At 41.9% G+C, this 15,773-nt stretch overlaps 1 protein-coding gene across 2 annotated transcripts in view; it reads right to left on the reverse strand.

Moving 5' to 3' along the window:
* Window positions 1-15,773, reverse strand: part of Lama3 (laminin subunit alpha 3) — a 241,351-nt gene that overhangs the window by 32,261 nt on the left and 193,317 nt on the right. For both annotated transcript variants that reach the window (XM_035440276.1, XM_027404340.2), the window contains 5 exons: window positions 15,573-15,717; window positions 12,793-12,912; window positions 4,754-4,887; window positions 1,639-1,756; window positions 1,229-1,369 (listed from right to left, as the gene is read on the reverse strand). In XM_035440276.1, the coding sequence (XP_035296167.1) occupies window positions 1,229-1,369; window positions 1,639-1,756; window positions 4,754-4,887; window positions 12,793-12,912; window positions 15,573-15,717 (658 nt within the window). The remainder of the gene's footprint in view (window positions 1-1,228; window positions 1,370-1,638; window positions 1,757-4,753; window positions 4,888-12,792; window positions 12,913-15,572; window positions 15,718-15,773) is intronic.

Here is a 15,773-nt window from a genome sequence, read left to right on the forward strand (position 1 = left end):
CATCTGTGTACACATACGTGAATGACCACATGATCCCATGGCCAGAAATGTACACAAGTGCACGTGCGCATGTGCACACACACACACACACACACACACACACACAGAGAGAGAGAGAGAGAGAGAGAGAGAGAGAGAGAGAGAGAGAGAGAGAGAGAGAGAGAGGAGGGCCTACATTAGGTCAAACTAATGTGCTGTCAACGTCTCTTTAGGGATCATCTTAAAAGTCTACAAAGACTGTTAAACAAGATACCAAAAGGCGAGTGACCTTCCTAATGGGCGTGGCCACAGAGACAGCCAATGTCATCTTTTAGATCTGATACAAAATATCCATTGAGATTGGCAACATTAAAGAAACCTATCAAAAATATTATTTACTTTCAAGTCCCATCCTTCCTAAGAGTGGATTCCTAAGCTGACTCATTTGTCTGGAGCTACAGAGGGCATCTTCTTGTGGAAGAGTCTCAGTCTCTCTCTCATTCTCTCTTGCTCTCTGTGTGTTCCTTGTTCATGTATGCCTGTATGGTGTGCATGTATGGCTGTACATGTATGGAGACACAAGGTTGACTTCAGGTGTCTTCCTTGATCACTGTCTACCTTACACATTCAGACGCAGTCTCTCACTGAACCTGGAGCTCATCATTTTGGCTGGTCCAGGTCAGGGGATTGAGCCCTACATGGCTAAGGGGATGTCCTGTCTGCTTCCTGTGGGAGCTTAGGATCCAAACACTAATCCTCAGATTTATATAGTAAGCACTTCACTTGCCAAGCCACCTTCCCACCCAAAAGTGAATTTCTGTGGCTCTACTGCATGTGAGGAGAGCATTGGATCTGATTTCCTAATTCTACAGGGTAAATATTTTCTGAGGAGTAGCTGCTGCAATAAAGGAATCTGAAGACCATCTTTTGAAGTTGTGATCAAGAAGAAATAGTAAGTATAAATCTTAATCTTTTCCTAACCCACGCTGTCACTGATAGCTGTTATAATTCATTTGAACACAGATGTGTAGAGAATGGAAATGATTGCTCAATGCACACAAACACAGCTCTATAGATTATTAGGCACCGTCTAGCTGGATTTTCTTCAGTCTCTGCCCCAGGGGGAGATTGCTCATACCAGAACTGAGATAGCAGATAGCATGCCTAACTCCTCTACCTTCAAAATCCCTCTGCTGCTTTGGACAGTGGAGCCAGGCTTGCATCGTAATTTAAACACGCTACCTCTTACCCGTGTCTGATGATGTAATAGTGTACCACTGGGCTGAAAGGTCTGAAACCCAAAAGAGAGCTGGAAGCGGTCAGGAAAGGGCACATCCAGGTTTGTAAAACTCATCTGTCCTCCTCTGGAGAATGAGGCAGTTCGCACGAGCTGAAATGCAAACATGGAATGACTGGCATTATAATCATTTTCTGGAGGCCCAGATATGGGCTTTCAGACTGCACCACTTCTGTAGAAATGGTGAACTCCATTCGTGCAGTTCAGACAGACTCGCACTTTGCTTTGCCACAGTCAGGTTTTGTGTGTCTAGCCGGTGATCGTCTTTACAAACATAGTACATAGGCAGTGCACTGCAGCTCACCGCAGCACCTTAGGCCCTCTGGGATGATGCGGCACACGGTTCTGAGGCCTGCACTTACCTTCCAGTCTTCAGAGCACTTTTTGGTTACTCCCACAGTATCATTCAACCTGACAACACCACTGGTTTTCTTCAGATTCTTCATGCAGCCTTGGAAAGCCGGTGTGGAGATGTTAAACCTAGGGAAGGAAGGTAGAAAGGGGGACCGTCAGCCTGGGCGCCCCAGAAATGCTGGTTTTCTGGTACTTCTCAATGGATGGGAAGTCTATGGATGTGCTGTAAACCGCAGGTATTCTAGAAACTGTACTCGGAAATGCAAGAGCCAGGGATGTGCTAAACAACTTTAGGCTCTATTTTACCACTGGCCCTGTGAACTCAGAGGAAACTTACTTTCTCGTTCTATTAAATTACGGAAAACATGGCTGATCTAATCAATGCCAAACTGATGTCCCGGGTTTCAATTTATCTGCCACCTCTGAACCATGCTATGTGAGCAAGTGGTTGCTATGAGGACTAAATGTACGGTGCTCAGAAACAACCTGGAATGATGGCAGACACAACACAACGCAACACAACATAACAAGATAGGTGTGTGAGAGGCTCAGGATGGGGTGAGAGCTGTGGGCTCTGGAGCTGGGCTCTCTGGCTCAAGTTCTGTGCCTGCTTGCCCAGGCAACCTTAATCCTCTATACCTCTCTAGTCCAAAATGAAAAACCTGCCATCCCATCCTGCTTCACGAGTCCGTCATATGACTAACTTAATATGTGTAACACACTCAAATGGCACTTAGGGAAACTGAGGACTCATTAGAAGACAGCAGGGCTAGCTCACTATTTACCCTACATATGACAACCCTACATTAGTGCACTATTATCATTATGGCAGCAATTCCTTCTGGCTGTGTGGTGTATGCATGTATAAGTGTGTACCTATTCCTGTGGGTGTGGGTTTGTATGTATGTGCATGTTGAAGCCAACGGTTAGCAATGGATGTCTTTCTCTATAGCTCTCCACCTTATGTTTTGAGATAAGGTCTCTCGCTGAAACTGGAGCTCAACAACGTAGCTAGATTGGCTGCCCAGAAACTCTGCGGGATCTCCTTGCCTCTGTTGCCTACCACTAGAATTAAAGGCACACATGAGCACACCTGAATTTTTTATATTGTTGCTAGAGATCTGAACTCGGGTTCTCAGGCTTGTCCACCCTTTATAGAATGATACATCTTCCCAAGCCTACACAAGCAACTTCTATAGTGGGTCTTTCTATGTGGCACCCTGACGTTCCCCTTTGATTGGAGTTCCTGACCTGTGTGGAGCTGAATTCATGAAAAATATTAATACACATGAACTGACTGAGGTCCAGGCAAATATTAATGTTTCTTAATTAAGCGATGCACTAAGAAAATCCAGTGCTGATTTCATTATAAATCCCCAAGGCAACATATGCAAATCCTACATATGCAAATGGAAAGGTGTCCTGCCTCCAGTCTAGCCTGATTCATTATAAACAGAAGAGATATGAGAACTTGCATAAAATTAAATTTCATAAAAGAAAAGCACATCCTCGTTGGCCTTGTGGCTTAATTATTTTATAAAGACAGCTTTCGCCCTGGAGAGGGGGATGTATGTTTCAATTCTGGGACTAGTGTCTTTACAGATTTGTTCTCTTGGGCCAGCTGAGGGCCTAAGCTTCCACACTCCCTCCAGGATGCAAGGTCTGAACAAGGTTGCTAAAGGAGCCTGATTATGTCGGGTCACATGCTGTCCAGTCAACGACTTCCTACATGAATGGATGTACATATTCTGGGCCCAGCTGCCCACAAAAGCTTATCCAGCTCCCTGGCTGGTTTTGGCAGGAGGACAAGTAATGCAGAGCCCAGGGTTTGTCAGACCCTGGCTGGCTGTCACATACTTATGATCTTTGTTTCCAAGTTTTATGATTACACTCAAACCCAAGGGAAAATTCTCTGGTTAGTGCCAGGCCCTCTGGCCTTATCAGGACGGATTTGTAGACTGGATCAACAGACAAGTGATTCCTAATTATAGTCTCAAGTCATTCAAAGATCTGGGTCCTTATTCCCAGAAGACTGAGAGGGAGGAGAGCCATGGACTCAGAAGAGCTAAGCTGCAGAACACAGCAGGACTCCACCGAATCTCACTCCAGTCAGGTGTGAGCTCCCTGACTCTCTTCAGGGGCCTTCTACTAAGCCAGGGACCTTGAGAAGAGCTATGTGGCTGTTCCTGCAGGGTCTGTTGAGGCCCTCTAGGCCACTGCCCTACCAATGACCCTCATCAGGAGATAGTTGCTGGGGCTCATTGGACAGCCAAATACCTTATCAGATAGATAAGACAGGCCAGAAACAGACAAATACTGCTTAGCATTTTATTTCTGAAGAAATAAAAGGCCAGGTAAATAATATCATGGGCTTCCATCCACTTCCTTTATTTCTCTATTCTTGTGATTTTAATTAAAACAAGAAAGGAAAGTGTTAGCTTATTTAGAAAGGGGAAGGAGCCTGTTGTTTGGAAGCATAAATCAGACTGCCTGGAAAAGTGACTCCTCTCTCTCTCTCTCTCTCTCTCTCTCTCTCTCTCTCTCTCTCTCTCTCTCTCTCTCTCCTCCCCACCTCCCCTCCTTCTTCCCCTTCCCCATGTGTGTGTTCTTAGTCTACACCTGCCCGTGAACTTCTTTAATGCATAAACCAGTAGACTCATTCCGTTTTCCTTGGTGTGGTCGATCCAAATGGAGTCTTTCTATCTTTCCAAGAGTGACAAAAAGGGACAATAGGGTGACACACAGTTCATCCAGTTCCCCCCATTTTGAATGGCCAGTCCCATTATTCAATATTTACAATCTGTTTTTCTTTCCTGACTACTTTGTCAGTACTCCAAAGTTAACTGTTTGTGGCTAAGATTAAATGAGGGAGACTAGAAATGAGAAGTGATCTGCTTTAAGAAAATGCAGCACACTGGGGTGGTGAGATGGTTCAGTGGGTAAGGACACTTGCTGTCAATCTTGATAACCTGACTTTGATGCCCAGGACACACAGGGTAGGAGGACAGAACCATCCCCACAAGTGGTCCTCTGACCTTCACATGCACGCAGTGTTCCTCGCCCCCACAAAAAAAAACAAAACAAAAAAACAAAACAAAAAAACCCTCCACAGCATCATCTTACCTTTCTCTGATTGCAATTGGAATTCCTCCCAGATAATATGTGCCAAAGTCAAATATTTCCCCTTCAATTTTTATATTATGGTCGTGCATATATATCCACATGAGTTTTCTTGATTTTCCAATTGCAATTGAAATCTGAAATGAATGGGAAATGAATAAGCAATCAATGAGACACAAAACTATTTGTGTTGGCTCAGAGTAACTATGGTTTTGTTTTCCTTTGGATTTGTTTACATGCATGGTAGAAGACTGCCCAGTAGCAGTATAGGGTAAAAATCTGATACTAAAATGTGTGTGTGTGTGTGTGTGTGTGTGTGTGTGTGTGTGTGTGTATGTGTATATTCATATTCATGTTTCTGCATGTTCATCCATGTGTGTGCACAGTCCAGAAAATAACTGTAGGTGTTGTTCATCAGGCATTGCTAACCTTTGATTTGAGACCGAGTCTTTCACCTGCTGGCACTCATTATGTAGTCTAGCCTGCTGACCCACAAGCACCAGGGTCCTTCCTGCCTTTAAATCCCCAGTGCTGGGATGACCAATCCACCACACACAGCTTTTTTACTTAGCTTCTGAGAAGCTTAGCTTAGCTCCTTATATAATTTGAGTCATTTCCCCAAGCCCTAAGAGAGTAGTTCTCAATGTGTAGGTCGTGAACCCTTTAGGTTCATTGCAGCATTAGGAAGGTTGAGAACAACTGCCCCAAAACATTTTAGTAGAAATGGTCTTATTTGGGTTTGGGTTCCACTGCCTTGCTTGGGGACACCTGAGGCCCAGGGACTCCTCACGGGATCTTAACTCAATGGGATCCAACACACCCAGGGACTGCCAAGGCTCCGGTAACAGTCCTGCCTCCATCCATGAGAAGAGGACAGACATCAGACTATTGGACTGTTTGCATCTACCAGAAGGGAACCTTGGTCCTGTACCCACCAGGAGAGGAAGAGACTCCTGCTACACCCACCAGAAGAAAAGATGGGAAGAAGACAATATAAAAGCCCATTCAACAACAGAAAAACCAATATGACACCACCAGAGACTAGGGACCATACAGCAGCAAGACCTGAACATCACAATGCAGATGAAGCAGAAAGAATGACCTTAAAAACATCTTCATGAAAATGATAGAGGGCTTCAAAGAGGATATGAGAAAATCCCTTAAAGAAATGGAAGAAAAAAACAAACCAAAAAATAGAAGATATCAACAAATCTTTCAAGGAAACAATTCAAGACCTAAAAACTTAAATAGAGACAATAAAGAAAACACAATCTTGGAGCTCAGTGCCTGTAAGAGAGAATGCAAGAGTTTCCAGAGGCAAATTGTATCACTTGTTCTGAGAATTCATTGACCTGCTTGTTTATGGCTTGTGCTCTTTATATATGTGCATTATTTTCAAGAAAATCTTTTAAAACTATACTAAATAGAGGGATAAAGATACACAGAACCTAACATTTATATGAATCCCTGATGGGGAATGTACTGTGTATGTTTATCTTATTGATTGTTAAATAAAGTAATGTTTGGCCAATGAGACTGCAAGTTAGACGAGACTAGGAGTCAAAGATTCTCAGAAATGAAGTAGATAAGTGGTGATCCAGGCAGGAAGTGACATAGCAAGGAGACTCGTATCTAAGCGAGGAAACAGGAAGTGGCTCCCTTTTCCCATTCTCCTCCTATTGGCAGGATGTGAGCCACTGGCAAGGAGGGACACCAATAAGGCATCTGATAAGATAAGTCTTATAATGTATATAGATTTATGATAATTAAGACTGAGCTAACAGATGAGAAGTCCTAGTCATTGGCCAAGCATCTTTGAACCTAATACAAGTTTCTGTGTTTTTATTTGGGCCCTAACTCAGGCGAGCAGCTGGCGTAAAGCTCACACGTGGTGGTGGGGCTCAGGCGGCTTTTGGCAGAAAGATTTATTGTAACAAATCCCCTGTTTCTATATGATACTTTATGTTATGCTGAAACTGCTAAAAAGAAAAAAAAATCACCAGATCTGTCATCTAGAATATGGGCCTGCAACCCTAAATAAACCACTTTTCTTGATTAAAGTAAAAAGAAGAAGAAGAAGAAGAAGAAGAAGGAGAAGGAGAAGGAGAAGGAGAAGGAGAAGGAGAAGGAGAAGGAGAAGGAGAAGGAGAAGGAGAAGGAGAAGGAGAAGGAGAAGGAGAAGGAGAAGAAGAAGAAGAAGAAGAAGAAGAAGAAGAAGAAGAAGAAGAAGAAGAAGAAGAAGAAAAGCACAATCTGAGGGAATGCTGGAAATAGAAAAGCTAGGTAAATGATCAGGAACTACAGATACAAGCATAACCAACAGAATACAAGAGATGGAAGAGAGAATCCCAAGAGCTGAAGACACACTAAGAGAAATAGACTCATCAACCAAAGAAAATCTTAAGTCCAACAAATCCCTAACACAAAATATCCAGGAAATATGGGATACCATGAAAAGACCAAACCCAATAGGACAGAAGAATAATAGGTATAGAAGAAGGTGAAGAAATCCAACTCAAAGGTGCAGAAAACATATTCAACAAAATCATAGAAGAAAACTTTCCCAGCCTAAAGAAAGACATGCCAATGAAAGTATAAGAAGCCTACAGAGCACCAAATAGAATGGGCCACAAAAAAGTCACCTCATTACATAATAATCAAAACCCCAAACATACAGAATAAAGAGAAAATATTAAAAGCAGCAAAGGAAAAAGGTCAAGTAACATATAAAGGCAGACCTATCAGAATCACACCTGACTTTTCCATGGAAACTCTGAAAGCCAGAAGGTCTTGGATAGATATTCTACCTACACTAAGAGACCACGGATGCCAGCCCTGACTATTATACCCAGCAAAGCTTTCAATCAATATAAATGGAGAAAACCAGGTATTCCATGACAAAACCAGATTCAAACAATACATATCCACCAATTCAACCCTACAGAAAGTTCTGGAGGGAAAACTGCAACCCAAGGAAGTTAACTAAAACCAGAAAAATATAGGCAATAGATAATCCACTTTACCAACAGCCAAAAGAAAAAAGGGGTGGAAACCCACACATAATTTCACCACCACGACCAAATACAAAAAAAACAAGAATGAACAATCAATGGTCATTAATATCCCTCAATTTTAATGGTCTTAACTCGCCTATAAAAAGACACAGGTTAGCAGAATGGATAAGAAGACAGAATCCATCCTTCTGCTACATACAAGAAACACACCTCAACTTCAAAGACAGACGGTACCTAAGAATTAAAGGTTGGGAAAAGATTTTCCAATCAAATAGACCCAAGAAACAAGCAGGGGTAGCAATCCTAATATCCAACAAATCGGCCTTTAAACTAAAATCAATCAAAAGAGTTGAAGGAGGTCACTTCCTACTCATCACAGGAGAAATCCATCAGGATGAAGTCTCATTTCTGAACATTTATGCCCCAAATACAAAGTCACCCACTTTTGTAAAAGAAACATTACTAAAACTCAAATCACACATAAAACTGCACATACTTATAGTGGGAGACTTCAACACCCCACTCTCACCACTGGACAGGAACACCAGACAGAAACTTAACAAAGAAACAAAGGAACTAGTAGAAGTTATGACCCAATTGGGCTTAACAGACATCTGTAGAACATTCCATCCAAATACTAAAGAATATACCTTCTTCTCAGAACCACACGGAACCTTCTCTAAAATCGACCACATAATTGGCAACATAGCAAACCTCAACAGGTACAAGAAAATTGTATCTGTATCTTATCAGACCTCCATGCTTTAAAGTTAGAATTCAACAACAACACAAATTGCAGAAAACCTACAAACTCATGGAAATTAAATAACACCCAATTGCACAATTCCTGGGTTGAGGAAGAAATAAAAAAAGTAATTAAAGATTTCCTAGAATTCAATGAGGATTCAGTCACAACATACCTAAACTTATGGGACACTTTGAAAGTAGTGAGTGCCCACATGAAGAAACAAGAGAATAATCTCACTAGAGAATTAACAGCACAATTGAAAGCTCTAGAACACAAAGAAGCCAATACACCCTGGAGGAGCAGACACCAGGAAATAATCAAATTGAGGGCTGAAATCAATAAAGTGGAAACTAGGAGAACAATACAAAGAATCAATGTAATGAAGAGTTGGTTCTTCGAGAAAATCAACAAGATAGACAAACCTTTATCCAAACGTACCAAACAGCAGAGAGTGAACATGCAAATTAATAAAATCAGGAATGAAAAGGGGGAAGTAACAATAGACACAGAGGAAATCCAGAGAATCATCAGGTCATACTTTGAAAACCTATATTCCTCAATATTTGAAAATCTAAAGGAAATGGACAATTTTCTGGACAGATTTCATTTATCAAAATTAAATCAAGAACAGATAAATAACTTGAATAGATATATAACCCCTAATGCAATAGAAGCAGTCATCAATAGTCTCCCAACCAAAAAGCCCAGGGCCAGATGGCTTCAGTGCAGAATTCTACCAGAAATTCAAGGAACAGCTAACACCAATTCTCCTCAAAGTATTCCACACAATAGAAGCAGAAGGGTCATTACCAAACTCTTTTTATGAGGCTTCAATAACCTTGATACCCAAGCCACACAAAGACACAACTAAGAAAGAGAACTACAGACCAATATCCCTCATGAACATTGATGCAAAAATACTCAATAAAATACTGGCAAATAGAATCCAAGAAAATATAAGAGAAATCATCCATCATGATCAAGTAGGCTTCGTCCCAGGGATGCAAGGATGGTTTAACATACAAAAATCCATCAATGTAATCCACCATATAAACAGACTGAGGAAAAAAAAAACATGATCATCTCACTTGACACTGAAAAAGCCTTTGACAAAATCCAACATCCCTTCATGATAAAGGTCTTGGAGAGATCAGGGATAACAGGAACATACTTTAACTTAATAAATGCAATATATAGCAAGCCGACAGTGAACATAAAATAAAATGGAGAGAAACTCAATGCAATTCCTCTAAAATCGGGACAAGACAAAGCTGTCCACTCTCTCCATACCTCTTCAATATTGTCCTTGAAGTTCTAGCTAGAGCAATAAGACAACAAAAAGAGATCAAGGGAATACAAATTGGAAAGGAAGAAGTCAAACTCTCACTATTGGCAGATGATAAGATAGTCTACGTAAGTAACCCAAAAACTCTACCAGGGAACTCCTACAGCTGATAAACACCTTCAGCAATGTGGCAGATACAAGATTAACTCAAAAAATCTGTAGCCCTACTATACATCTATGACACATTGGTGGAGAAAAAAATCAGAGAAACATCACCCTTTACAATTGCCACAAACAACAGAAAATACCTTGGGGTAACGCTAACCAAAAAAGTGAAAGACCTGTACCATAAGAATTGTGAGTCTCTAAAAAAAGAAATTAAAGAAGATACTAGAAAATGGAAGGATCTCCCTTGTTCTTGGATAGGTAGGATCAACATAGTAAAAATGGCAATCTTGCCAAAAGCAATCTATAGATTCAATGCAGTCCCCATCAAAATCCCAACACAATTCTTCACAGACCTTGAAAGAACAATTCTCAACTTTATATGGAGAAACAAAAGACCCAGGATAGCCAAAACAACCTTGTACAATAAAGGAGCATCCAGAGGCATCACCATCCCTGACTTCAAGCTCTATTACAGAGCTATAGTCCTGAAAACATCTTGGTATTGGCAGAAAAATAGACAAGTAAACCAATGGAATAGAGTTGAAAACCCTGATATTAATCCACACACCTATGAACACCTGATTTTTGACAACGCAACTAAATTTATATGATGGAATCAAGAAAGCATCTGCAACAAATGGTGCTGGCATAACTGGATGGTGGAATGTAGAAGACTGCAGATACATCCATGTCTGTCACTATGCAAAAACTTAAGTCCAAATGGATCAAAGACCTCAACATAAATCCAGCCACACTGAATCTATTAGAAGACAAATTGGGGGAATACCATTGCATGAATTGGCACAGGAGACTGCTTCCTGAACATTACACCTGTAGCACAGACACTGAGATCAACAATTAATAAATGGGACCTCCTGAAACTGAGAAGCTTCTGTAAGGCTAAAGACACAGTCAGTAAGACAAACGGCAGCCCACGGACTGGGAGAAGATATTCACTAGCCCCACATCTGACAGAGGGATGATCTGCAAAATATACAAAGAACTCAAGAAGATAGTTTCCAAAACACCAACTAATCCAATTAAAAAATGGGGTACAGAACTAAATAGAGAAGTCTTAATAGAGGAATCTAAAATGGCTGGAAGACACACGAGATTGTGTTCAACATCCTTAGCCATCAGTGAAATGCAAATCAAAACAAATCTGATATACCATCTTACTCCTGTTAGAATGGCTAAAATAAAAAACACCAATGACAGTTTATGCTGGAGAGGATGTGGAGAAAGGGGAACACTCCTCCACTGCTGGTGGGAGTGCCAACTTGTACAGCCACTTTGGAAATCAGTATGGCGATTCCTCACAAAAATGGGAATGAGTCTACCACAAGATCCAGCAATTCCACTCTTAGGCATATACCCAAAAGATGCACATTCATAAAACAAGGACATCTGTTCAACAATGTTCATAGCAGCCTTATTTGTAATAGCCAGAACCTAGAAGCAGCCTAGATGCCCCTCAACTGAAGAATGGATATAGAAAATGTGGTACATTTACACAATGGAGTACTACTCAGCAGAAAAAAAATGAAATCTTGAAATTTGCAGGGAAATGGATGGAACTAGAAGAAACCATTCTGAGCGAGGTAACCCAATCACAAAAAGACAAAAATGGTATGTACTCACTCATATGTGGATTTTAGACATAGAGTAAAAGAATAGCAGCCTACAATTCACACTGCCAGAGAATCTAGGAAACGGTCCCTTGGAGAAGGGGAAAGGGACAAGATCTCCTGAGCAAATTGGGAGCAAGGGAGGAGGGGGAAGAGTGAGAAGGGGAGGAGGGGTGAGGAGCACATGAGGGAGCAGAAAGGTTGAGTCAGGGGAAGAATGGAAGAAAACAATAAAGGAAATACCATAATAGAGGGAGACATTTTAGGTTTAAAGAGAAATCAGGCACTAGGAAAATGTCTGGAGATCTACAAAGATGACACCAACTAACAATCTAAGCAACAGAGGAGAGGCTACTTTAAATGCTCTCCCCTGATAATGAGATTGATGACTGACTTATATGCCATCCTATAGCCTTCATCCAGCAGCTGGTGGAAGTAGAAGCAGACACCCACAACTAATCACTGAACTCAACTGGAATCCAGTTGCAGAGAAGGACAGTGATGAGCAAAGGGGTCCAGACCAGGCTGGTGAAACCCACAGAAACAGCTGACCTGAACAAGGGAGATCTCTTGGTCCCTAGACTAATAGCTGGGAAACCAGCATGGGACTGATCCAGACCCCAGGAATGTGGGTTTCAGTGAGGAGACTTTGGAAATCTATGGGACCTCCTGTAGTAGATCAGTACTTATCCCTAGCATAGGTGTGGACTTTGGGAGCCCATTCCACATAGAGGGATACTCCCTGAGCCAAGGCACATGGGGGTGGGCATCACAAAGTATATGATAGACTCTGATGACCTCCTATGGAAGGCCTCACCCTCCCTGGGGAGCAGATAGGTAGGGTTTTAGTTGGTGGGTGGTGGTAGGGGAGGAGGGGAGGGAGAGGGAACTGGGATTGACATGTAAAACAATCTTGTTTCTAATTCAAATAAAAATATGCAAAAAAGAGAAATGGTCTCATTTTAATAAATACGTTCTCACTTGAAATTTGTCAAGGTTTACATAGTTTACATATGCTATATATATTATAATTTATGCCTAAATGTCCTAATTTTTAAAGGATACATTCTTCAGTTAATAAATTTACCTTGTAATAGGTTTGTTTGTCACTTTGCCTATTTTTGTTTTGGTGGCACTAATTTCATTTTAAAGGTTCACTGACTTCTAGAATTTCAAATCACCAGACTCCAAGGACATACCGTATGATCTCGCCCATTGTTGACAGTGTCTTGAATTCCTTTCTCTTTGGGTGGCTCTGAATTCAGCTTGTATCTCACCATGAGATTGCCATTTTCTATGTCCAGAGATATGAACTTATCCTGGAGTACAGAAACAAGGTAGATCACTAGAAGGACTGGCTGAAGAAGTCCCAGCTCTCAAGTGGCTCTTGATGCACTTGGTGCTGTCACCTTTAGGTGCCCCCAGAGATAACCAGGAGACCAGCGCTGTGAGACCTCACACATGGGAGGCAGACAATGGCTGACTACTGTTAGCTGTGAGAGACACCACAGTGCCTGGCACTCAGGTCAAGCTCATCTGTGCCAGCCAGTGTCCTGATTTTATCATGACCACAACAAGGGGGCCACAACAAAGTTGTGACAACGACTGTTGTTCACCTTCCTCCCTTCTCATCCAATCAGCCCCTTTAACTCTCATGTCACTCCCCTGGTCTCATCCCACTCCCGTGGTCCCCTCTGTTCCCCCAGATCACCTTCCACCGTGCTGCCAGAATGGCCTCTGCAACGGCCAGTGAGCATACTAACTTTCTTGTTTCCAGCATCATGCAGACTCCCTGGCAGAGGCTGTGAGGCACGGTCCACCTGTCACTTTGCTTCTCATTGTGTCCTGTTGGCAGGTCACCTTTGTCCCTGCAGGTTCTCATTGCCAGGCCTTCTTCATGCCCGTGTCCCTGTTGGATCCCCTTCCCATGTCACCTTCTATTTGTTTATCACGTTTCAAGGGAGGCATCTTTTACTCAAGACTCTAATTTCACACTTCATCATTTTCCCTCTACATGATTCAAAATTGTGACGAAGCAGCAGCTTCAGCAGGGCACCTTTGTGCAATACCACCATTCCCCTCTAGAGGGCAGGGTATGGTTCGTCCTGCTCAGCATTGCCTCTTGGCCAGGGAGTAAGTAAGCATGTGCTTGAACCAGATATTCCTTAGTGATCAGAGGGTTTCTAACTTACACTTGAAGCTACTGCTGTTATCCAGTTCCCTATGATGAGAACTCTTATCTGTGAGTTTCCATCTAAAAGTTTCTAGTGTGGATCCTAAAACCTTGCCCTGGAGAGCCATCAACTTGAGCCGGGTAGCTGTGCAATGACTTAGTGGAGGTGCTAAGGATTCTTATGCAATGCGGTTGTGTAAGTTTCCTCCAGACTAAATACTACTTCTGGTTCTTCGTCTCCAAGAACTTCAAAATGCAAACCAAGCTGCACATCCACAATCCCCAAATTCATAATGAGAAATGCTTCAAAATCAGAATATTTTGTTTGACTATCAGCAGAACACCACAGTTCTGGTAGGCTATGGTATACAAACTTCGCTGTACTCACAAAATTGTTAAAAATATTTTGCATAAGATTACTTTTGGTCTCCATGTATACAATGTGTGTTTATGAAGCATGCATGGAGTTCATGTAACATGTGGGTCCTATAGATGCTTAGCTCTATTTCAACTCGTCACAACCCAGAATAGCCTAGGAAGGGCATCTCAATGAGGAACTGACTGTTGCATTGGGTTGACCTTTGGACACATTTGTGGGAACTGTCTTGATTGCCTCAACTGGTGTGGGAAGAGCCAGCCGTGAACTTGGACAGCACCATTTTCTGGTATCGGGCCCTGGAGTGTATAAGAGTAGATAAAGCTAACTGAATACTAGGCATCCTCATGATTTCTCCTTATGTATATGCAAATGTTCTAAAATGAAAAAACAATCCAAAATGTGTAACACTACCCATTCTTAGCATTTTAGAGAAAAGAGATCTCCCAGCTGAACAAAGAAGACCTTGTTTTGGAATACAAGTGCCTTAGCCTGGAGACTTTAAGCCTAGTTCTCTCTCTTTTAGACCTGGACCTTCTCAAACCTCAGAACTAAGGGACCAGACCAAACTCAGAAGAAAGAATGGAGACAAGTCTTTGTTCCTATCTGGCAGGTAAAGAGTTTGAGAAAATCTCAAGCTGTATATCACCCACACCTTCTCAGACTGGTATCCCAGTGCACATCTTTTTGGAACACTGCTTGTGAGAGCAACTATACAAGATTTGTTCTGGAGGTGGATCCAATAAGACACCCAGTGCAGCCTAACCAGTGCAAACATCATGCCCACTCTCCTTGAACCAGTAGAGGGCACTCACAATCATGAGTGGACTACCACCTTACATGCACCCAACCTAAGAAATATAAGAATGGTCCTCTGGTGCAGCTGGAGAGTATGGCAATTCTATGTTTAGTTTAATTTTTTTGAGAAACCTCCACACTGATTTTCAAAGTTGGCTGCACTAGCTGACACTTCCACTAACAGTACAAAAGGGTTCCCTTTTGTCACATCCACAGCAGCATCTGCTGTCACTTGTAGTCAACTGGAAGGGGCTGGAATGTTGTAGTTATAATCTGGATTTTCCTGATGGCAATGGATAATCCTGATCAAAATCCCATGGCTTGGGAGGTCAACTTTCTAATTTATTTTTTCTTAGAACTTTATTCTGTAATTTTCAACAAAATATATTATTTCACTAAATGATCATATTGTCAAACTGATAGGAAAATAAGCTAGGATAAAAATTCATTTTGGTGGCAATTGCTCAATTCCTGATCCTTTGTCCTTGTTAAAATTCACCCCAACAGAAAGAAAACAAGACTGGCCAAGGCCATACTGCGAAGCTAGATGGGCTATTTATAATAGCCCAGTTACCCCGAGATTGCTAGATATAGTGGATATTCAAGTCATTTTGGTGCTTGGTGTAAATTACCTGGTTTTCTGCAAAGAACAGCAAACCTCTGTCCACGGTCGTCTGGATGGTCTGTATGAAGTTTGGGAAGGGAGCGTTTGCTTGAGTGGGAATTCGGGCATAGCCTGTACCTTCAAAGTAGTTTCTGTCGGACTCCTCCTTTCGCCTGTCAACATCAACTGGATGTCAGTCATAAAAGGCCACCTTGCAGGTGTGCTTTCT

Source organism: Cricetulus griseus, chromosome 2, assembly GCF_003668045.3.
Source record: "Cricetulus griseus strain 17A/GY chromosome 2, alternate assembly CriGri-PICRH-1.0, whole genome shotgun sequence".
NCBI lineage: Eukaryota > Metazoa > Chordata > Mammalia > Rodentia > Cricetidae > Cricetulus > Cricetulus griseus.